The 25,736-nt window shown below is 38.3% G+C and overlaps 1 protein-coding gene across 4 annotated transcripts in view; it reads left to right on the top strand.

The window, feature by feature from the left end:
• kdm4b (lysine (K)-specific demethylase 4B) overlaps nucleotides 1-25,736 on the top strand; it is a 558,544-nt gene that overhangs the window by 222,012 nt on the left and 310,796 nt on the right. For all 4 annotated transcript variants that reach the window (XR_009516110.1, XM_059991637.1, XM_059991638.1 and 1 more), the window contains one exon: nucleotides 11,123-11,260. Coding sequence is in view for 3 of the 4 variants with exons in the window: in XM_059991637.1 (XP_059847620.1) it covers nucleotides 11,123-11,260 (138 nt within the window). In the remaining variant the exon portion in view is untranslated. The remainder of the gene's footprint in view (nucleotides 1-11,122; nucleotides 11,261-25,736) is intronic.

Raw genomic sequence — 25,736 nt, 5'->3', positions numbered from 1 at the left:
CACTTCTGTTACATCATTTGGCTCTGCTCCTGCCTCAATTCATATTGCTGAAGCTCTCTTTAATTCCCAGCAGCCTTCTGTTCAGACTCTCGTCTTTTACCCTTCATAAACTTGAGGTCATCCAAAATAATTATCCCCATCCTCACTTAGAATTACATTCATCCATCACCTTCATGTTCTGCTGACCTTCATTCCTTGCTGACTTTTATTGGCTCCTTGTCTGGGGATGCTCTGAGTTTTTGAAACCCTTCTCATTTTCCGCCATCAAATTGACTAAGCTGCCTCCTTTCTCCCCGATATCATCTTATCATATAAGTGTCTGAGTTTTGCACTCCTACAATTTAACCCTCTTTTGGAATCCCTTATTTTTATATCTGTCAGTGCATTCAAAGTAAGTTTACTATCAAAGCACATGTATGTCAGCATATACAAACCTGAGATTCATTTTCTTGTGGGCATTCATAACAAATACAATAAACAAAATAGAATCAGTGAAAGGTAACATCCAAAAGACGAACAAACAACCAATGCGTAAAGGACAACAAACTGTGCAAATGCAAAAGGAAAGAACAAAGAAATAATAATACTAATAAAGATGAGCAATACATATTGAGGATATGAAATGTAAAGTTACTGAAAGTGAGTCGATAGGTTATGGGATCATTGCAATGATGGCGTTAAGTTGTCCCCTCTAGTTCAAGAGCCTGATGGCTGTGCTGTGCTAACTTTTTCTGAACTTATTGGTGTGAGTCCAAAGGCTCCTGTACCTCCTCAAAGTACAAGGTTCAAAGTAAATTTACATGGATGTCATCATATACAACCCTGAGATTCAATTCCTTGCAGGCATACTCAATAAATCAATAATAGAATAATAACCATAATAGAATCAATGAAATACTGCACCAAGTTGGGTGTTCAACCAAGTGTGTAAAAGAAAACAAACTATGCAAATGTAAAAAGAAAGAATAATAATAAATAAGCAATAAATATTGAGAATTTGCTATGAAGTGTCCATAGGTTGTGGGATCATTTCAACGATGGGCGAGTGAAGTTATCCTATTTCAGTTCAAGAGCCTGAGGGTTGAGAGGCAATAACTTCCTGAACCTGGTGGGGTGAGTCCCGAGGCTTCTGTGCCACCTTTCTGATGGCAGCAGTGTGAAGAAAGAATGACCTGGGTGGTAGAGGGAGGACCCTGATTATGGATGCTGCTGTTCTGTGATAATACTTCATGTATATGTACTTAGTGGTGGCAAGGGCTTTACACATGATGGGCTGGACCATATCCACTACTTTTTGTAGGATTTTCTATCCAAAGACATTGGTATTTCCATACCACTCTCCACCACATATTTATAGAAATTTGTCAAGGTTCAAAGGTACAATTTAATTTCAGAGAAATGTATACAATATACATCCTGAAATGTTTTTTTTTTGCAACCATCCATGAAAACAGAGTGCCCCAAAGAATGAATGACAGTTAAATGTTAGACCCAAAGTCGCGCCCCCCCCCCCCCCATGGCTCTCCTTCCTCCCACATGTAAGCGGCAGCGAACAACAATCCATCCTCCCCTCCTCCCACCTGCAAATAAAAAAGTATCGGCACTGCCACCGAGCACTCAAGTGTGAGCAAAGCAATAGCAAAGATATAGACTTGCAGTTACCCCAAGGACTTCGCATTTCACCCAGTACTCGACATACCACATGTTCGCTCTCTGCCTAATAAGGGATGAATAGGTGTCATGTTGAATCTTCGCAAACACCCTAAGGAAGTAGAGGCGCTGTTGTGCTTTCTTCATAATTGCGCTTATATGCTGGGCACAGGACAGGTTTCCAAAATGACAACACTGAGTAATTTATGTTGTTGACCTTTTCCACCTTTGATTCTCTGAGGACTGGCTCATGGATCTCTGGTTTCCTTCTCCTGAAGTCAATTATCATCTCCTTAGTCTTGCTGACATTGGGTAAGAGGTTGTTGTTGAGGTGCCACTCAGCCAAATTTTGAATCTCCCTCCTATTTGCTGATTCATCACTACCTTTGATTTGGCCTATTACAATGGTGTCATCAGCAAACATGAAAATGGCATTGGAACTGTACTTAGCTGCATAGTCATAAATGTAAAGGGAGTAGAGCAGGGGGCTAAGCACAAGTCTTGTGGTGCACCTGTGTAGACAGGGATTGAGGAGGACAAGTTGCCAATCCAAACTGACTGGGGTCTGCAAGTGAGGAAATCAAGGATCCAACTGCACAAGAAGGTATTGAGGCCAAGGTCTATTGAAGCTTATTGATTACTTTTAAGTGACGATGGTATTGAATGTTGAGCTGTAATTGATAAAGAGCATCCTGGTGTTGCATCTCTGCTGTCCAGATGTTCCAGCGTTGTGTGAAGAGCAAGTGAGATGTCATCTGCTGTGGACCTTTTGCTCTAGTAGGCAAACTGGAGCGGATCCAAGTTGCTTTTCAGGCAGGAGTTGAAATGTTTCCTCACCAACTTCTCAAATCAATTTATCACTGTGGATGGAAGTGCTACTGGATGACTGTCATTGAGGCAGATTGCCAAGTTCTTCTTGGGCACCAGAATAAGTGAAGTCTGCTTGAATCAGGTGGATATTTCTGACTGCCAAAGTCTAAGAAGGTAGCAGTGGTGCTGGGCTTTTTTTTAAAATAATGGCACTTGCATACTGGACTGAGGACAGATCCTCTGAAATTGCTAAGGAATTTAAAATTGCTAACCCTCTTCATCTGTGATCCCCCACGAGCACTGGTTCACGAATCTCCGTTTTCCTCCTCCTGAAGTTAATAATCAGCTCTTTGGTCTTACTGATACTGAGTGAGAAGTGGTGGTTGTGGTACCACTCAGACAGATTTTCAATCTCCTACCAAGGCCAGAAGTTCTGTTCCTTTCTAAACATCACAAACTTTTCCTTCCTCACAAGCCATGCTTTTTTGACCAGGCTTTTACTATTCCTGTTATGAAGTGTTTGGGGAATTATTCCTCTGTTAAAGGGTGTAAAAATAAAGTTATGACCACAGAAATTATCTGTGACTAATAAGCAATAATTTTCATTAAAGACAAATGCCCATATTTCATTCCCTAAACTAGGGCTATCAGTGTATCTTTATTTACACGCACATTTAACACTAAAGTAAAATACCGCTTCATTGTTATTATTTGAATTACCGTAAATTCCGGACTATAAGCCGCTACTTTTTTCCCACGCTTTGAACACTGCAGCAACACTGCGGCCTATACTACGGTGCAGCTAATGCATGTTTTTTTTCATGCCGCCAAAAACATTTTGCCTCGTAACTGTAGACTGTTATGAATCCCGTAACTGGAGAACTTACCAGCAAAGATAGAGAGGTCCGTTGAAGTCTGATGTCACTATTTTCAAACGTTTTATTTATAAAGGGACACAAAAGTAGGGTTAATACATACATTCAGATAGTGCACATCGTCAACACTCAATCTAAAGCGCGGGTATAGTAATACTCATCATTAAGTGAGCTCTGCTGTTGTCTAGGGGTTAATAGATTGTCCGTTGGGAATATAAAAGTCACTCTGAAAGTCTGCAGGCCTCAGTCCTTTGAAAATCGCTGGGTTTCACGTGGGGCGACCGAGAGAGAGAGATTGGGGGAGAAGAGAAAGAACTTGCCGAGTCTTGATGAATCTTCCGTGAAATCGGGGGAGCTTTGGTTTCCTCTCCCCGATATTAGTTAAAGCGGTTTCCTGTGATTCCAGCCACAGATTCCAATCACGGAATCTAGCGCACGTGGCTTCCTTCAGAATGGCTTCCCGCTGCTGCGGGAACACCCTCTCGTGTCTTCTTGGTGCGTCTGAGGGGCTGTCCCCCTGAGACTCTCCTTTATACTTGCTCACGGGGTCGCAGGAGTCAGTCAGGTTGGGATGATGCAATCTCTCTCTCAACCAGCCCACCTTGCCCGAGGGCTTTTCACGTGGTCTCCATGAGACAATAGTCGCTGTCGCCTTATTCTGTATCCCGGGTGGAACGTGCAATTTGTATTGTTATGATCCCAGCCCCTCCTTTGTGAGAATCGCAAGAGCACCCGTCGAAAGGTGGGGGGGGGGGGGTCAGTAGACCCAGTCGGGGGGGGGGGGGGGGAAACGTGTCAAATTGCAGGTCCCACCAGGGATACAGAATAACAACGACGACTATTGTCTCTGAATGTTTGTATTAACCCTACTTTTGTGTCCCTTTATAAATAAAACGTTTGAAAATAGTGACATCAGACTTCAACGGACCTCTCTATCTTTGCTGGTAAGTTCTCCAGTTATGGGATTCGTATCAGCACGTTTCTCTCTCTCTCTCTCCGACTGGGTGTACTGACCCCCCCCCCCCTCGACGGGTGCTCTTGCGATTCTCACAAAGGAGGGGGCTGGGATCATAGCAAGACCGATAAAATTGATGAGTAGTTCACAGAGGTCAAATGAAATTGTACGATAAATCAAGCGCACTTTCACAATCAAATTATTGTAAATCAGTCATTTGTACTCACCCTCATCAACATGGAAAACACTCGAAGAAAAGCATATGATGCAGCTTTTAAGTTAAAGGTGATCAATAACTTTTCCTGGTAGGCTGCAGTATATATATTTTTTTACCAGTCGTTAAGAGATATTGGAATGTTGTTCGTGCACTGTTCAGTAAAAAAGTATATGCAACGTAATTTGTGTGTTACCGATACGTAGGTATATTTAAAAGTAGCTGTGTTACAGGCATTGTTCGAAAAAAAGCATTTGCAATATGTATTTGTTTATGTTACCATAGAGATTTAATTAAAAGTTAAAAAATCCTCACGTGTAATATCTTTCTGTGTAAATATCTCATATTACAACGTGGGACACCTGCGGCTTAATCCGGTGCGGCTTGTACAAGTACAAAATTGATTTTCTTTCTAAAATTAGAGCGTGCGGCTTTTAATCAGGTGCGCTCTGTAGTCCGGAATCTACGGTAACTATACATAGTTACAGACTTGCCTTGTGCGGGACTCCTGTGAGAATTTGCTTCCTGAAGCCTGCCTGTTACTGAGTGGTGAAGAATTGGTGCTGTCATTATTTACAACTTTCACTCTGGGTTAAGGTGGGAGGAGGAGTGCTGAACCAATTACACTGAAAGAAAATAACTGATGGGTGGCTAATCTACCCTTGGCTTAGCTAATTTTCAGATCTGTCAGTTACCTGAATATTTAGGAGTGTCTTTGATACTTTGAAACATTCAAAAGCAATTAGAAATTAATGACATGCTTTTTTAAAAAATCTTAAAAATAACACCTAAAAGCTCTTAAATAACAAATATTCAGCTGAAGTATTTTAACATGTAAATTTGCTATTATTTCATTAAGCGTAATGAAAATCCAAGTAGTCCATGATTAATCATTTCAATTATACAATGAATCACAAATTATTAAATTGGTCAAAAGATCCATATTTTCTCAGAAGTTTATTGTACACATAGGCAGGAATTGTCTGTCTGATTTCATTGCTTTTTGTATTTGCAGTCTTTTAAAAAATAGCAATAAGATTATCACTGCATTATGCCAGCATTAATGTCTTAAAACAGCTCCCTTTTATTATCTTTACATTAATTGAGCACGGACTCCTGAAAAATGACACCTTTATGTGTCTACCAAGATTTTGCATGTGAATTGTGGTCAAATACAAGGAGAGGAACACAATACCTACTGCAAAATGATGCCAATGCAATGAAGAACAAATAGAACTTTTAGTAAGAGGTGTGATAGAGTCAACATGGATTTGGAAAGCGAATGAAACACTAAACTTGGAAAGGATATAAAAACAAGTACTTGGTGCCATAAATGGAGGAAAACTAGATGAGGATAAAATTGAAAATGGCTGAGGGATTGTAATTGATTTGATGCTTATTTTGAACAACTAATGAAGAGCAGCAATCACTGAATAAATTGAGTTGAGCAACTATGTTATGTGCTAATATATCTATTTCTGGTTATTGCAGATTTTAAAGTATAATTTCAGTAGAAGCCTCGATTGATTTATAGTTTTAGATGTTTCAGCAATGTAATGATTGAGAAATTAATTTTTCGTAGTTGAATTGTCTAGTTTTTTGGAACTATGTGGCGTGCTCTTGATTATTATGTTGAAAAGAATTTTCATGGCAGAAGGAGATGCTAGTTGAAATAAAATTAGCACAGATGACTGTAAGTTCTTATTAATGTATGCAGTGATACGTAATTAACTCCCAGGTGGATTAATCGGGGTGAAAACCCTGAAATCATTGTTGTGACAAGATTAAGTTTTAAACTGTTGGTTGGAAACAGGGAGTGGGCTGATGTTAGGCAAATATTGAGGGCAAATAGTCTTTGACATTATTGTTTCTTTTCTTTTGTTGAGTACTGTCATTACTTGCATGAAATAGTTTATATCGATATAGCTGATTGATTAATTTTATTGTCTACCATACTCTTAATATCAATACATGTTGCTATGCAAGTAATAGTAACATCTGCAAACAGCAGTATATCATCCTGTTGTATTGCTGAAAATGTTGACACATTGCAAACTGAGAAAGATAAAATCTGTAATTTTATTGCTTTTTTTTATACTTTAGATTATATTATGTAATACTTTTTCTCATTATTCCTGGCTATTTTGAACTCAATTTGCACATTTTTTTTTAACCGATTGGTAATTGATGGTCGAACTATACATGTACCTACTTCAGATTATTATGATTATTGTGCTTAAGGTGTTTTTGCTTTAAATAAAGTGTTTTGGTTCACATAATGATTGCTGATGTGCCTTACCTTGATCTACTCTGGAGGATTTACTAAGCTTGACACTTCAGCAGCACTTCGAAAATGATGAGTTTGTCATTCGATCTCTAGGTTAATGAGACAGTCTTGTCAGATTTGAATGTAACTACCCCGCACCTTCAGGCTCAGTAAATATTTTCCAGCTATTTTCCTTAATGATATAATCAGTTCTTCTTGTTAAAAATACATTGAAGAATTCTTGTTAATTTGAATCCCACTAGATGAAAAATTAATATAAAAGTATAAAATTAATACAAATATAATTAATATAAATAATCCTATATGAAAACAAAGTAAGTTATTGGCAACATAGCAAAGTTGTTTACTGCTCATTTTAAATTGCATCTCAAATTTGCACCTGGAACATCTTGAAGAAATGAAGATTCTGGTTTTAGTTCTTCAAATTGCTGGGCCTGTCCCTTCTTTGTCTTCCTTCATCTATTGATACGCTTAAATTTTACACAAAGTTTACAACTCTTACACCCATTAACAAATCCTTTCATTCCTTTCTTCCCCTATTTTTAAGTTTTCCTAAATTCATCTACTTCACTTCATCATCCTTTGACATTAATTGTGTTTTTTTTTTAAAATTGCCACACATTTCCTTTGCTAAAGCTATGTGCAGTTTCATCCCTTTTGCCAAGTTGTTCTTTTGTTGTTAATTACATTAAAAGTAAAACTGCTCAAGGCCTGAATATTGGTCTTCCACCAGGGCAAAGTTTTGTTGTTACATTTCCCATTCCTGGAGACAAATATTGGCTGCTATCAAAGGTCTGCAGGCTTACTGTACATGAGATGAAGTGAGAGATGATGGCGAGTACTTATAATGCCTTACATTTGTGATTTGTTCAGTAGCTGTCAGTTAGTGCTTGCTGATGTTGGCCAGCCATAACCTAAGCTGTAACACCTCTTCCTGCTGATTTTAATTGTACTTCACTTGAAATACACTTGCCACTTGCCCCAACCTTGTGCTGGCTTACGTTCATATTACAATGATTTAGTTTCTAAATAGAAATGTTATGTTTTTGTGAATATAGTTGTTCACTTCTGATTAAAAGCATTTATACTCATCGCAGTGCTGACAGGTTCATTACAATTGCCAGATTTTTAACTACACCTAGACACCCATGGGAGTTACTCCATTGTGAAAATCTTGTAGCTATTGTAGATGTTTGAAGAATACAAATGATCTCAGGCTTTGTGTAGATGTAAGAAAAAGTCATACTGGCTGTCAGTTCCATGTCATCATGACCTAGACAACAAAGGAGTGAAAAGTGAAAAATGACTTTCGTGCCATAGCAATGCCAAGCATTGATCTTGTCCAAGAGAAAGATGAAATATGAACCTAAGCAATCTAATCACATTTTCTTCACATTCAGTGCCAGTCCATGGGTCTTCGATCACCAATGTGATTGAAGCATTGACAAGAAACTCAACTGGGTTATGCAAGAAGCAGGGTATCTTTTGCAAAGTGCCTAATCTCTAGATTCCTCTAGGTCAGTGGTTCCAAAGCTTTTTTTGGGTTATTGTCCCCTTGGCTCCCAAACCACATCCCCAGGGTCCTGCTTTCCCTTTCTGGCTATTACATAAGAACTATAAAGAATTCTGATTTACAATGCAATGCACAAAACAAAGAAATGCAGATTCAAAACAGTAACAAATAATTGCAAAATTAGTGAATTTATTTAAAGCTACAAAGAAAATTATTTTAATTGCAGTAAAATAATTTTCATTAACAATTTTAGAGCATGCCTTAGTAGTCCAACTACTTAATTGCTTTTTCACCTTTCATTAAGGATGATGGGCTTGGTGCAGTGATATCAGTTTCTCAGCATCAGGCTGAATGGCACTCAGAAGGCAGGGTGGATCCCCATGTTCAATAATTTGTAGTCTGTTTTGTTGCTTTGAAAGAAGTTGGGCAACTGCCCTGAAATTGCGCTCCATTAAATATGATGTTGGAAAGCCAATAAAGAACATCTTGACCTTTTTTCCCACAGTGCAGGATAGCGTTCCGAGAGTACTTCCTGCAACCAAAAATTTTTATGATTTTTTTTTAATCCTCTGTTTTATCTCAAAGTCATTTTGTTGTGACATTAGTTCTTCCTTGATCCTCCCTGTTAATTCCTCATTTCGGTGTTCAGGAATAGATTTATTACCCAATTTGGAATTGGGATCGAGAAAAGGTCCTAAAATCTCTCTGACGTATCTTTATGCAGCTCACCCAGATGGGCACAGCATACTTGAAGATCACCATCTGGTATTCTTTCTTTCTCTTCCAACTCAGAGAGGCTCAGAAATTGGAAAAGGTCACGACGGCCAATATTGCACTTATGTAAGGATAACTTTGATGTTGATAAAATTCACATACTTTCCTTGCAATTGAAGGTCAATTTCATTAAACTTTCAGAATAATTCTGACAAATAAGTAAAAAGAAATAAGCCTAATATTCTTGAGTTGATTACTTAATGAAGCATTTGAGTCTTCAAAGAATTTGATCAGTTTCAAAAGCGCATAAAAGCATCCCAGGCACTTTCCTTTTGAGAGCCATCTGACTTCTGTTTTTCAACAGCAAGCATTCAGACAGTTCATCATTTTCAATATAAAGCTGTCAAAATAGTTAAGAATTGAGAACATGGGACTTGATTTTATTTACTGCTGTGATAACAGTATTTAATGATTTGTGCAGCTGATCACCAGGGTTTGTTTACAACAGGATGTTGATCTGTGAATTACGCTGTGAAAGGTAAATATGTTAGGTACAGTTTTTTCAATAAAATAGCCCCATGGTGGCATCATGGTGTTTCATATGCAAGAATGATACGTCCTTTGAAAAATTGCTCAACGATCTGAAATACTGACTCTCCCTTTGTATCTGCTTCTCGTCCTCTTGTAAATAACAACACTTGAACCGTGCTTTCATGAAGCAAACATAACCAAGAAGCAAAGTTGACACATCCAACTGCAGAGCAAGCTTTGTTGTCCTAAGTATTTTGCACAAGATGTCTTCTATATACTCAGACATTTCTTCTATTCATCTTTGAACATAGTTGTTGCTGAACAGAATTGATTTAATTATTTTGTTAAGGTTCTGTACTCAGAACCTTCCTTACTGCAGTTCTTCTCCAATTTTATGGGGCTTTTCAGACTTAGCAATGAAATTTTGTATGAAGCATGTTGTGAGGTACTGGCAAACATGCTTTGAAGTGTTTTCTGTTGCTGAAAGATTTCACAAAGTGACTGAAAATAAGCCAAGTTCTTATTTGAGTTATTAGAGTGCATTCACTTCAAATGTTCAAGGAGCCTGGATGGTTTCATTGCCTCATTTGGAAAAACTTTTTCACACAACAGATACTCTGGCTGCTTTTGGTTGCTTGGCGCTGGCATAAACCTATATTTCAGATATTCCACACTATACTGGCGACATTTCTTTTCAGTTTGTTCTTCTGTTGCCATGATGAAATGGATTAACAACCATGGTCAATTGCCAATTGCTTTAAGTCCACCCTCAGTTGCTATGATCAATAAAGGAGAAAGTTATGATGTCATCATAACCTGACTCTACCTTATAGGTACATTAAGTGAGGCAGTGATGCTTCGGTTGTTCTGTGGGATGGAGAAATACGATCAAGACCTTTAAAAAGGGAGATTCTGAACTCCCTTTGACTCCAGCCAGCATTAAACCAGCCCACTTCTATCTCTTCACCTATCTCTCTCAGCATCCCTCCATCTCTCTCCCCCCCACCCCCCAAATCGTACATAGGTGGCTGCAGTGTGGCCTGCATACCTGCTCAGGCTGCTGCTGTTATCAAGAAGGTCAAGGGCAGGAGGTGTATAGGAGCACCAGGAACTGCAGATTCCTCTCCAAGTTGCACTGATCTAGAAATAAATCATTGATCTTTTTATTATCACTGGATCTACATCCTCCTCAACAGAGTCCAGTACTCTAACCAAAGACAACACACAAGTCCCATTTCAACAGTGGTCTTGCCTGTGTTGAAAGGACCTAAAGTTAATTTAGAAAAAGATCCTGATGTATTTTTCCACAACTGTAGTAACACATCCACCTATTTCCCATTAATCGTTTCCCCCCAAAATATCTTTACCTCACCATCATTGTGAACAGCAGGAAATTGGTAATTATTTTGTATTTATTTGAAGCTATTAGTCAATTTGAACTATATGACAAATATAAAGTACAGAGTTCAGATTTATTTCTAATTTCCCTACTGAGCAATGCTGGAATCTAACTGTTGATCAAAATGGTTTATTACTGACAACATGGTCTTTAGCTTGTACTTTTTCATTGCAGATTACACAAGAGGCTGGTGAGTTTATGATCACCTTTCCCTATGGCTATCATGCTGGTTTTAACCATGGATTTAATTGTGCAGAATCGACTAACTTTGCCACACTTCGCTGGATTGATTATGGGAAAATGGCTACTCAGGTAAGGGGCTGTAAACTCTGTCTAGTTGTAATTCACACTTATTTAGACTGCTTGTTTGTTGGATGTTAGATCTCATTGTACAGTTAGCAGTTATTAAAACAAGGTTCATTAGGGAAATCATTTTGTAGTTTTCTCTCCCCAGTATCTCAGTGATTTCTCCCTATTTTCCCTTTCCATAAATCTGTTATTACTAAATGAAAAAAGGACAAAATCATCAACATTTATTAAGAAATTACTGTAAACCGTGTCCACAGTTCATGATGACCATGGGGTGCTGCTGACAGTGATGGTCATGCAGCCAAATAATGGACATTTTTGAGATACAAACACTGGATCTTTTTATTGCAGGAAACATAACAATCTATTCAGAAGTATTTGAAATGTTCTTTTGACTTTCAGATAATTGTTACTGATGTCAAATATGTATCTCACTATTCAGATTAATTTACTGTGCTGGTTAGTAAGGGTATCAGCTACATTAGCAGATGTGGGTAATGGAGAAATCTGCTTTTTTGTAATCAACCTCCTGAAATGCTTCAGTGTGATTGGCAAGGAGAGGTACAGAATGAGAGGTTGCTTTGAGATCATACTTGAAATATTGTTTATCTGTTGTATAATTAGACTATTCAATTTGTTATTGTGCCTGTGTTCCTCACGCTGCTTAGATCCAAAAAGATGAATAATATTAAAACTTGAAAGTTTTGAATGTATAAACATATTTCAAGATTCTTGTTAAAAACCTTTTGAATATAGTACTTTCAGAGAAAGCTTTTATATAATTTATTCCTCCTTTGGGAATTGTGTGTGTGCGTACGTTTGTTCGTTCGTGCTCGTGTTCGGTTTATAAGATATTACCTGAGAGGAACAGTTGTGAAAAAACAATTTATAGCTATTGGAATTAAAGCAGAAAACAATAACAGACATCCATTTTTGTACAAAAAGCTTATTAAAAGCAACATTAAAGATGGGAAGAAGAGCACAACTGAAATAAAGTTAGCTTTTACAATCCATACATGTTGTGTTGAGGCAGTTGGCGCATCCAAGACAGTATGCATGTCTAACTGCCCATGATTTGCCATCTTGAATTGCTGTAGTGAAGGTGCTTTCACAGTGTTGTTCAGGTCAGGAATGCTGGGATTTGGGTGGAGCTAGTCTGAACAGTGTGTAAATTAAAATTGATGCCATTCCCATCATCTGTCTTTTTTGTGATTCTGAGTTACAAGGTGGTGTCTTGAGATGTCTCAGCAAGTTTCTAAAATATATCTTGTAGCTGTTGCAGTCTCGTAATGGATCTGATTTCAGAAGGAGTGAATGTCACTCAAGCAGTTTTTCCTGGATAGTGCTAACTCTCTTGAATGCTGTGTTAGTGCTGCACTTTTTTAATCAAGTGAAAAGTGGAAATGAAGGCATGCTGTTGAATGCTCAACTTCCTATCTGCTTTTATAGGCATAGTTGTTATATACTGTAGTTTCTCAGTTCAAACCTTTGATTAATGTTAATGCCAAAATGTTAGTGGTCATAAAATCAAATGTCAGGGTGAATTAACCATTCTTATTAGAGATGATCATTGCTCTGAATTTGAGTGAGTAATGAGTGGGTAAATGTCAGTTTCCCACTTCTGATTTTGTGGGGGGTGAACCTGGTAACACCCAGACGACAAAGACACATTTCTCTTTTGTTTAAACAACTTTACCTTCAATGTCTCAGTCCAATACATGAGGGCCGTCACCTTCACAACCCTCAATTCCCTTTTTTTCTCCAGTGTGCACGTTCATGCTTACTAAATACTTATAGTTCAAAAGAACAAAATTCAACAGAACCAACAAAGACTGATAGGATTGAGAATCGAGGAACTCTTGCAGCTGCATCCAGTGTCTGAAATGATAGGCTGCTGGTGGTGTTCGCACCTTCATTAGTGCTAAAACTGCTGGTTAGAGGCACTTGGAAAACTTTAGAAGCTTTAGAAATCTCTAGTATCATATAAGCTTTTGGAATATAGTAGGTATTGAAAACGAATGAGGAATTAAATGGCCAGAGGAAAAGTGTTAAAGTATTTGAGAAAGAATGGGATCCTAGTTACGAACTTGGATAATGTCTTTGTAACCTACTTCCATTAGTTGATGCTCAGCCACAAGTTGAGTGAGGCTAGTAGATAAATCAACCTTCTTTAATTGGAAGAAGGAAGAAAAGAAGAGGGAGGGAGAAAGAAAACTGATTACATTACAGGGTTGAGGTGTACAGCCTGGCAGAATCTGGATCACAGTGAGGAAAAATAAATATAATGCTTTCCATGGCATTAAACGGATAACTGGAGAGGAAGAGCTGAGTAGGAAAAAGTAATATTAACAGTGGCTCTGACAGAAATGATGGGGAAGAGAGTAGACTAATAGTTAGAAATTGTGCCTCAGGCACAGAAGGGAAACTGAAGGATACAAAAACTAAAGAATGTGAAGAAGCAAAAATAGGAAAAGTTGAGCAGAGTACCTGGCCATCTCCATCCAAAAATTTGCTTGGTGCAATTGTATAAGGAATGAAATGAATGGGCATATGTTCAGTTGGGAAGGTATGACAAGTTGGCCATTACTGAGTCAAAAGTTTCAGGGTGATGAGTACTGAAAATGAAATTAATTGGATTATGATATCTGCAGAAAAGATTGGGTGAATGGTGAAGGAGGAAAAGCAGAATAGCTTTAACAATTGGAGATGAAGTAACTTCCATGATTGAGGATATAGTGGGAGGTAATCAGACAGTGTAGAGTATGAAATAGAATTTAGATTAAAAAAGGATTTAAAATTCTTGTGAAAGTGTGTGTGAGACCTCTGGTAATAGTTATGAAATGCTAAATTGTGTACATCTAAAATATCAGAGAATATTTGGGCAAAGGCGGAATAGTTTTAATTTTGGACTTGAATAGGTGTCACGGTAGCTGAGTAGATAGTGCAATAGTGTTGCAGCTCTGAGTTCAATTCTGGCATCCTCTGTGAGAAAGTTTGTCTGTTCCTTCTCGTGACTGTGTTGGTTTCCTCTAGATGCTCCAGTTTCCTTCCAGAGTCCAAAAAGTACCAATTATTAGGCCAATTATTCATTGTAAAATGTCTTGTGATTAGGCTAGGGTTAAATTAGTGGGTTACTGGGCATGTGGCTTTAAGGACTGGAATGGCATATTCAGTGCTGTATCTCCAAATTTGGCATTCAGCCAGAATGACTAACTTGGATGTCAAAGTTAGTGAATTTTAGAAAAGTGATTTAGAGTGGTATTGTATAACAAAAGATTTTGAAAGAAATAAAACTAGATCCGGTAATGAGGAATCTGATTTAGTTAACAGCATAATTTATGAGCACTTGCAACTATGATATGATCAGATTCAATGCAGTGTTTGAAAGGGGGCAGGGCAAGACAACAGCAACAATTTTGGATTTAATTAAGGCTTATTTTCATATGCCACAGTAAAGTTGAAAACTTTTTTTTCAATGCAGATAAGATCATTGGGAAGCATTAAACAAGGAATTTAATGCAAGGTAGAAATAGTTTCATTTTTTTAGGGCATTTGGCCTATTGACTCTTAGTTGTCTCAGAACAATTCTTTTCCTCTGCTAATTTTCCCTAAAAAACATTGCCCCCATTACTCCTTACAGTTTCTACGATTCAAATACCCAAAAGGTCCAATTAACTTCCTAACCTAACCTGCACATCTTATGAGGTGGGAGGAAACCAGAACACCTGGTGAGAATCATGTCCCAGAATGGACATGTGAATGCCACACAGCAGTGGAAGTTAGGATTAAAGCTGTGAGTCAGTATTGTACTAGCTGCATCATTAAATGGGAGTTCTATACATAAGACAGGCATGCATGATTTGATTAAGGGACTGATCAGTGGCATAAATAGAAGAAAAGGTGTACAAGGATGAAAAGATGCACTGACAATTAGAAGCTATACAAAGAATAATAACTGAGTAACTGAAAGGTCAAAATCAACAATGGAGGTAATCAGTAGCAATGATCAACTGATAACTTGTGAAGATATTGATGGGCCACTGTTTTGAAGCATCTTGTCCTTCTGGTGAAGATGCTCCTACAATGCAATTGAGTTGGGAGTTCCAGGCTTTGGGCCCAGCAAAAGAAGGAATGATATTTTGTAGATGCATTGCAGTACCTGCTTGAGCAATGTAAATCCATGTACACTGACTATTAAAATTTCAGGAAGATAACAAGATAAAGGAAATTCCTAATGGAGCTTTTGCCCCATTTTCTAAAGGACTGGTGTGATGAGGTAGATGCTATGGTAGCTACAGATGCTACAGAACAAAAGTTTGCAACACTTTTTCGAAGGAGTAATTGTTGCTTGGTTAATGGTTTATTTCAAATCTGTGATTGTTAGAATTTTGTTAATTAAGCGTATTAAAATGCTTGGAACAAAGTTGGATATATAGAGTTGTTTTTGTGACTCTTACTCAACCAGCCAATCTCTCTCACTCCTGTTTATTCCTCATTGTAATTGGAGATTGTACCAATGACAGTGGTGTCATCAGCAATTTTACAGATGGTGTTTGAACTGTGCTTAACTGCACTGTCATGAATGCAGAGTAAATAGAGCAGTGGTCTTATTAATGAGGAGATATGACTACTGATTTGCACTGGTACTTGACTGTGGTCTGCCAGTAAAAAAAGCTTAGGATCCAGTTGCAGAAGTAAGTACAGAGGGCCCAGGTTTTGAAGCTCAGTAATTATTACAGAGGGAATGATGGTGCTGAATGTTGAGCTATAATTGTTTAACAACCTAATGAATGCCTGATGTAAAATGAGATCCGCCATCATCTCATTGGTGAACGTGCATGAAGAACTGAATGGTATACTTATCTGATGTTCTTACCAAAGCAGAAAATGCACAGGTACTTCAGCATCCTACATGGAGAGAGAAGCAATCGATGTTTCTGGTCGATGTCCTTGTGTTAGAACTGTAAATGTCAGCAGATAAGTGTAATATTTTGACCATGTCCCGATATAGATAAAACCAGGAACAAGAGACAATAAAATGAAATATCAGTGATAAGGTGGAAGGCAAAATGAAATGCTAAGAAAAACAAAAATTCAAAGAAAATATTTATGGCTTTTTGTGTCTTGCAGCTTCTCTCATGCTTAACATTGACTTTCTCAGATTTTCTTCTGAACACAATCCAACCATTGCTTCCTTAAATGTTCACAGTTTAAAACTCTTACACCTGAACCCTTTACTAGTCTTGATGGAAAATATTAACCTGAAGCATTAAACTTACTTTGTTTCTCCTCAGATCTAATCTGATCGTTGGATTATTTTAAGATTTTAAATTTACAACATCCTCAATCTTTTTATGTTAGTCATAAGTATATGATTTGGTTTGGAATTCTGCCTACTCTAGATTTATTTGTCAGTTACCATAAGTCTGTTTCATTTGGTTACTGACTTTCATTTCCATAGAAACTATTTCTCACTTTCAATCTCATCGGTATGCTTTATCATATTGAGCTTTTTTAAAATCCTCCCTTATTTATCTTTAGCTTTGCTCATCACATGTATGTCGAAGCATTGAAACATATTGTATAGTGGAATGCATTGGTTGTGCCAATAACGAGCACAGTCCTAGGATGTGCTAGGTGTGTCCTGCATGTGTCACCATGCTTCTGGTGCCAACATAGCACTCCCACTACTTACAACCCCAACCGTATGTCTTTGGAATGTGGGAGGAAACTGCAGAAAATCCATCTCATGGGGAGAACATATAAACTCCTTACAGACAGCGGTAGGAATCGAACCTCGATTGCTGGAATAAAAAAAGCAGTATGCTGTCTGCTACACTACCAAGCACCCTGTTTTATGAAAGATAATGGTTCCGGTTTACCTAGAAATGGAAGTACTTATATCACACTAGCATGGGACATCGTTATCTCTTTGCACTCCTTTTGAGGGTTTGATATCCTTAGAAAAGTAGTGTTTAAAAACTGTAAGCCTTTCTTAAGGCTTTATAGCCAGTGGATTAGTCTGGAAATGTAGGAAGCACTGCAGCCAATTTGTGCACAGGAAGCTCGCACAAATAGCAATTTGATAATGACCAAATAATTTTTATCTGGAAATGTATTGGATGGAAAAAAAGTTGTTATGACACCCCAGATTACATCCCTTTTGGAACAATGTTGTGGGTCTTATGTGTCAGTTTAAGAGAGCAGATGAAGCTTTTATTAATTGTCTGATCCAAAAGTTGATTCCCTGGTCAGTGCCACTATTAACGCTCCCTTAGAATGTTAGAACAATTTTTTAAAATCAATTTTTGGTGTGCAACATAATTTTCTGGTGCACAACATGAACCCCAAATCTTTTGAGCTTCTAGCTAGTGGTGACCTCCAGGTTGTTGACGACAGCCAGGTTGTTGTAGAGTTGCAAGCTACTATGACTCCCAGGAGTAGAATCAGATTAAGGTTTGTTGTCACTGACATAGAGTTAAGTCATTAAATTTAAGTCATGGTTCACATGGACTGTTTAAAAATCTGAGGGCAGAGGGGAAGTAGCTGTTCCTAAAACATTGGGTTGGTTCTTTGGGCTCCTGTACCACCTCCTTGATGGTAGTAATGACAAGAAGGCATTTCCTGGGGAGTGAAGGTCCTTAAAGTTGGATACTGCCTTCTTGAGGCTCTGCCTTTCGGAAGATGGCGCTGGCTGAGTCTGCAACACTGACAGTCCTAACCCTCAGCCCATCCGTATCACAGTCAGAATCCTCTCCACAGTACATTTGTATTCTTTGGTGACATATCAAATCTCCTAATGAAATATAAACTTTGGTATGTTTGCATTAATATGTTGGGGCCAGGATAAATCCTCTGATATGTCAATGCCACACCCTTTCCACTACTGGCCCCTGAATGAGGAATGGTATGTTCTAAAGTAGACAGTCAATTCCTTGATATTGCTGACATTGAGTGCAAAGTTGTTACATCGGCATGTAGAAATTGCAGTGAAGGATAAAGATCATGCAATTTACATTCTCCCATTGTATAGTCACATATTGTTAATGGAATTATTGACCGATCATAGTAATGCATTTCTGCCAATTATTTTAGAATTAGCTTTATTACTTCTACTTTTCAAATGTTGCAGATGTCATGTAAGGACTGTAAAAAGAATGATGTTACAATGATCATGGGGAATTTCAATATGCAGGTAGACTGGGAAACCTGTTGATAACTAGAAAGAATTGTTAGAATGTTTACAAGATGGCTTTTTACAGCAGCTTGTGTTCAAACACATTAGGGAAAAGGCAATTCTGGATTGGGTGTTGCATAATGAACCAGATTTGATTGGGAAGCTAAAGGTAAAGAAGTCCTTAGGAGGCAGTGGTCATAATATGATAGAATTCACTCTGCAGTTTGAGAGGGAGAAGCTAAAATCTGATGTATTCAAAGTTCAAAGTGCATTTATTATCAAAGTACTGTATACAACTTTTGAGATTCATCTTATGTAGCCACAAAACAAAGAAACCCAATAGGACCCATTTAAAAAAAAGACTATCAAACACCCAATGTGACAATAAAAGTAAACAAAGAACATTCAGAACTGATGTTCATGTTCACAGCTGCGAAGTCAGTCAGCCAATCCACGAGCCTGTTAATTGCAGACCAGAGCCTCAGTTCAGCACAGAGGCAAGTGTACTTGGTGGAGCAGTGAGGTGAACACCACCTGTCTCTCTGCTCTGGCCGCAACACTGTGACGTTTCCAATCTGGTCTGGTGATTGGAACAGAGAAACACTGGGGCATTCCTCACTCTCAGTACCGGACGTCGCTGCCTTACCTCTGTTCTGCCACATCAAATTACCTCCAGTTCCATTCCAGCAATCGCTAAAAGTTGGCTCATTTCCCACTATTGGGCCCAGGTATACCTACTATACCGCAAACATACCACATACACCTTCAAGACTTCAATTCACACCACAAAAATACCAGGTTGTATAGGCATTTCAAAAACTCATCTCCAAAGGGGAAGTTATAGGCTATTGATTGCAGTGATCGTTTTCAAGAAAAAGTGTGCTTATTACAGTAATTTATAGTTTTGTTTGTTGCCTGTAAGTTATCGTTATGTTTCACCAGCACCATCTTAAACAGATGAGCAAAGGGAACTACAGAGGCATGAGAGAGTAGCAGGCGAAAGTTGATTGGAAGGGGTCATGAGCAGGGATGACAGTAGAGCAGCAAAAACTGGAGTTTGTGGGAGTAATTCAGAAAACGTAGGATCATTTCATCCCAAAGAAGCAGCAGCATTCTAAAAGGAAGACGAGGCAACCGTTGGTGACAAAGAAAAGTTAAAGACAGCGTAAAAACAAAAGAGTAGCATGGAATATAGCAAAAAATAAATGGAAGCTAAAGGATTGGGAAGCTTTCAAAAATCAACATAAGGCAACTAAAAAAGCAGTAAGGAGAGAAATGATGAAATGTGAAGGTAAACTGGCCAGTAATTTAAAATAGAATACCAAAAGATTTTTCAGACATGTAAAGAGTAACAGAGAGGCAAGTGTGGGCAAAAGACCAATGGAAAATGCTGCGGGAGAGGTAACAATTGGGAGCAAAAATGGCGGATGAACTGAATAAGTATTTTGTGTCAATCTTCACTGTGGAAAACATTGGCAACATGCCAGAAATGAGTGAATTCACTACGGATAGGTACTTGGGAAGGTGAAAGGCCTGAAGGTAGATAAATCACGTGGACCAGATGGACTACACGCTAGGGTTCTGAAGGAGGTAACTGAAGAGATTGTGGAGTCATTAGTAGTGATCTTTCAAGAATAACTGGATCCTGGAATGGTTCTGGAGGAATGGAAAATTGCAAGTGTCACTCCACTCTTTAAGAAGGGAGGGAGGGAGACAACAAGAAATTACAGGCCAGTTAGCTAGACTTCAGTCATGTGCATGAAGTTCGAGTCCATTATTAAGGATTATATGAGATATCATGGTACTTGTAGGCACATGATAAAACAGTCCAAAGTCAGCATGGTTTCCTTTGGAGGGAATCTTGCCTGACAAATATGTTGGAATTCTTTGAGGGTAGAGCAAGCAGAATAGGCAAAGGAGAGTTAGTAGCTGTTGTTTAGCTGGATTTTCAGAAAGCTTTTGAGAAGTTGCTGCAGTTGAAGCTGCTAAACAAGATAGGAGCCCATGGTATTACAAGAAAGGTGCTCACATGAATAGAAAATTGGCTGAATGGCAGAAAGTAAAGAGTGGAATAAAGGGAACTTTTACTGGTTAGCTTCTGGTGACCAGTGATGTTCTGCAAGGGCCAGTGTTGGGTGCACTACTTTTCATGGTACATGTTAGTGATTTCGGTAACAGAATTGATGGCTTTTTTGTACAAAAATTGATGGAAGATGGGCAGGCAGAGTTGAGGAAGCAGGGAGTCTGCAGAAGAACCTCAACATATTAGGAGAATGTGCAAAGAAGCAGATGGAATATAGTGCAAGGAAGTGTATGGTCTTTGGTAGAAGGTAGAAGGCACAGAAACAGGAAGCAAATTCAGAAATCAGAAGTGCAAGGGACTTGGGAGTCCTGGTGCAGGATTCCTTGAAGATTAATCTGCAGGTTGAGTTTGTTGAGGATAAATACAATGTTAGCATTCATTTTGAGAGGACTAGAATATAAAAGCAAGGATGCGGAGGCTTCATAAGGCATTGGTCAGACTTGTACTGTGTGGAGTTTTGGGCCCCATACTTAAGGAAACGTGCCAAAATTGAAGAGGTTCCAGAGGAGTTTTACAAGAATGATCAGGGTAATGATGGGGTTAATATTTGAAGAGTATTTGATGGCTGTGGGCCTGTACTCACTGGAGTTTAGAGGAATGAGGGGGGAATCTTATTGAAACATACTGAACATTAAAAGGGCTAGATAGAGTGCATATGACAAGGATGTTTTCAACAGTGGGAGAATCTAGGACTAGAGGATACAGCCTCAGAATAGAGGGATGCAATAACAGCCTTGAGTCTGTGTGAATAGGTCTCTATCAGCTTTGCACATCTGGATACTGCAATATTTTCCCCATTCTTCTTTATTAAATTGCCCAAGCTCTGCCTGATTGCAAGGGGATTGTGAGTGAACAACTCTTTTCAAGTGCAGCCACAAATTCTCAATTTGGATTGAAGTCTGGACTCTGACTTCGCCACTCCAGGACATTAACTTTGTTGTTTTAAGCCATCCCTGTTTAGCTTTGGCTTTATGTTTGGGTTCATTGTCTTGCTGGAAAACAAATCTTCTTTCAAATGGAAGTTCTTTTGTAGACTGCATCAGGTTTTCCCTGTTTATTGCTGCATTCATTTTACCCTCTACCGTAACAAGCCTTTCAGGGCTTGCTGCAGTGAAGCATCCCCACAGCATGATACACCCACCACCATGGTACGGAAAATGGATCAGTCATGATGAAATGGCAGAGCAGTCTTGATGGGCCAAATGGCCCAATTCTGTTCCGATGTCTTACAAAGTGTAAATCTGGATTCAAAATTGTAAGGCTGGGCCTTGAACATAAATGCAGTCATATAGGCAGGCCAGAACTAACCCTTGCTCATGAATCAACTAAAGCCCAGCTAGTCCACACCTCCACCTTTTCTATCACTTACTTGTTTTGATTGGATCAGAATCTTTCTTTTAACATTCAAAGCATAAACTAAAAATTTTAAAGCAATTTAAACTGTCTCAACAAAAAAAAGTAAAGCCACTTGATGCAGCTGTTTCCTTTCATTTAGAAGAAAGGTTTCATTAATTCTGCGTCAGTTATAACCTGGCATAGGTTTGTGGACAGCCTCCCCATGATGGATGCTGGAGATTTACCCCAGTTCATGCTCAATTGCTGGAGTGCGGAGTTCAGCAACAGAGCAATTTATGATTTCCATGTTCAGGTGGGAGCCACAGACTTGATTAATTAATAAAGGCACTTCCACATGGGATATTGGCAAGTTCAGATCCAACTCTTCGAAATGTCAGGAATTTTATTTTTTTCAACAGTTAATTTCCCTTTGTGTTGATGAATTCTTGGTCCTGATTTTCATTGTCACTTAAGTACATTTGGGGTAGTTTGTAATGCTTATTCTGAAAAGACTTGCAAATTTAGAGTGTTTTAGAGCAGATGCATTTACTATAGAGAATTTCAAATACGCTAGTGTATACAGTAGGAGTTCTATTGAAGATAAAGCCAACAGAGAAAATGTGTTTTTAATGCAGATTTTGACCATAAATGTTTATCTGTTGACGTAACTTAAAATGTTAAAGAATAAAGCAGTTTGAAGTTCTTCCCACTTTATGGAGGGCATTGAATTATTGACTGTTGCTGTGAACAATGCAATTTCAGTTTCCTTCAAGAAGGTCTGAGGGAAAAACCTTGAGAAAGTCACCAGATATGGAAAAAAACTAAAATCTACCTGGAGCTGCTGTTTTCCATCTGCGGAACCATTGCTGTGCCTTTTGACTCAGGCTCTCCTGTTTCTCTCACATTTTGTTTTTTTGTGGCAAATTTCATATTTTTTGCCTGCCACTCCAGATAAAGTGTTGATTAGTTTTGTAAAGTCATAATTTTACATTTGTGAGTGAAAAAGAAAAGCATTCAGTTTACTGAACTTTTTTCTGCAATTGATTTATTCTTGTACTTACTAACATGTCCAGGAATTTTATCCTTTTCAACAGTTAATTTCCCTTTCTGTTGATGAATTCTTGGTCCTGATTTTCATTGTCACTAAAGTACATTTGGGGTAGTTTGTAATGCTTGTACTGAAAAGACTTGCAAATTTAGAGTGTTTTAGAGCAGATGCATTTACTATAGAGAATTTCAAATATAGTGTGGAGATAACTTTTCTTTGCTGTCTGTCAATGGAATGCTAATGACCACTGCTGAATCAATGCAGAGTGTGGCATTAGTCGTGATTGCAATTTTAGCTCTCAATGTTGCAAACAAGCATATAATTTGGGCTGAGCATTAGTTCCTGTTCATTTAAAAGAAACTTCCCATTTTGAGTATTTATTTCTGGAGGGTTTGCAATGCTCGTTTTGCATTCTGAGCTCTGAGGAAAAGAAGTTGAATACAGATTTGTATTCTATTACTTCACTATCCTTTTTCTCACATTACAATTTTTGAAATGAAACTCTTATGAAGGGAGGCACTTATAAGGCTAATAAAGTTTTATTCAAGCAATTTTATGATGGGGTAGAATGGTTCTCTAAATTGCTTGGAGACCTGCTGGAATATGTAATTAACTGCCAAGGAGTGGAGTTAACTGGTATCTTATTGTGATAAACCATGCTGACCTCTTGCATGCTAGGTTTCCTTCAATGCTCTGTAATAGTACTCACAAGAAAATGGGAGCAGGAGTAGGCCATCAGGTCCTACAAGCTTGTCCCATTATGTAATATAATCATGGCTGATTTGTAATGGTATCAATTCCTCTGATGTGCCATTTCTCAATAACCCCCCTCCATTCCTCAATCTTTCAAATATTTATCCATTTACACTTTAAACATTCTAAATCAGGCATGGGCAAACTACGGCCCGGGGGCCATATGCGGCCCGTTAAGCTTTTTAATTCGGCCTGCAGAACTTGATGAAATTATATTAATAAACCTTGTTAACGTTTTTTCCCCGCAATTCTGGCGTTTTCCCAATAGATGACGCACTCTATATACATTGACCTTTGTTGAGGTGCAGCGTATTACTCCACATTTGCGCTTTACTCTTTGTTCGGCTCGACCTATTTGTGTGAACAGGCGTTCAGCGTCATGAACATCAACAAAGCCAGCCACAGATCCAAGTTAACTGACCAACACCTCAGATCCATCCTGAGAATCGCCACAACAAAACTAAATCCAGACTTTGATGCGCTGGCTAAAAAGGGAGACCAACAACACTGTTCCCACTGAAATTAAAAATAAGTTTCTTCGTTGTGTTATGTAAAAAATGCATTTGAAAATATTTTTTTCAATAAGCCTTACATGTTACATGTCATTTCTGTTAAGTGATGGACATGAGTAGTGCGCAGGTGCACATATGTTCTCAAAATAAAAAATGCGCTCCAGATCAAATAACGCATTCCGCATACTGATGCGCTGTCACTGTTCTGTCCTTGTGCTGGTCGTTGTTGAGTTTTGGCACAGGGAACAATTGAATAAGAAGGAGCAGGACAAGTAGACCTGCATCTCCTACCGTTTTTGAAATAAAGACAGTCAGGAGGAGAGTGATGATGATAATATCTTGAAGGATAACAGAATTTTCATTGCTTTAAAATAATAACAGTTACTATTAAAAAAAGCTGTATTTTATTCATTTAATTTTCAGTGTTTTAAAAGTCATTTCAATAAATAGCTAAATACCATGGGACTTCAAAGACAGATATTTTGTTGTAATGCATTTGTTCATTTTCAATTGAAATTAAAGCACATGTTTTCTACATATCCCATGAATTTTTATTTTCTCTTATGAGGTGTATTACCAAAACACTCCGTCCATCTGCTCCTGGTCTGGCCCCCCTGTCAAATTTTAGAACCCTTTGTGGCCCACAAGTCAAAAAGTTTGCCCACCCCTGTTCTAAATAATCCAGCTTCTAACAACCTCTGAGGCAGAGAATTCCAACGATTCACTGGCCTCAGTTTTAAATGACCAATCCTTTATTTTGTAACACTATCCCCCTGTTTAAAACTCTTGTAAGGGTAAAGACATCCCAAAATCTACCCTGTCATGACTTCTTTGGATCGTATTTGGTTTAAAAAGGGACCCCTTATTGTTCTAAACTCCAAGGAATCCAGAACTGCTATTTATTCTCTCTTGATAGGACAACCCTCTCATTGCAGGAATTAGTTTCATGAATCTCCTTTGTACTGCTTACAATGTTAGTTTGTCTCTTTAATTAAGGGGACCAATAATGTATATTTTCCTTAGAAGGCCTCATTAACTCCTTGTAAAATTGAAACAAACCCCCCCTCTTTTTAAACTGCAACCCTTTTGCAATAACTACTTGTTGAACCTGTCTGGTAACCTTTTGTATTTCATGCACTAGAAGACCTAGAAGACCATTGTTCTTCAGTCTCTTGTAGAATCTCTTCATTTAGATAATAATCTGCTTATCATCATAGTGAAGTGCATGCTCTCATAATTCCCTAAATGCAGTCATTTTCCTACTCAATAACACTATCCTCCCTGGTGTGCTCTATCAGTTATGTCCTTTCAGACTGCAAGCCAATTTGCTCAGGTCTCTTTTCGGAGCTAGTCAGTTTTCAATCCATTCACGCACATTTTCTGTGATACCATGGTCTTCTAATTTATGCACCAGCCTCTTTTGTGGCACTTTGTCAAAATGCACCTCTTCAAATGCCCTTGGAAATTTAAATACGTTACATCTATGGGCTTACCCTTATCAAGATTCTAGATTCTCCCCCCAGATTTTAACATCTGCAGTCTCTTGTGCTTTCATTTTATTACACACCTCC

Source organism: Hypanus sabinus, chromosome 16 (genome assembly GCF_030144855.1).
Source record: "Hypanus sabinus isolate sHypSab1 chromosome 16, sHypSab1.hap1, whole genome shotgun sequence".
NCBI classification, from domain to species: Eukaryota; Metazoa; Chordata; class Chondrichthyes; order Myliobatiformes; family Dasyatidae; genus Hypanus; species Hypanus sabinus.
Note: the sequence above shows the minus strand (reverse complement) of the source record. Positions and strands in the feature narration are given on the sequence as shown.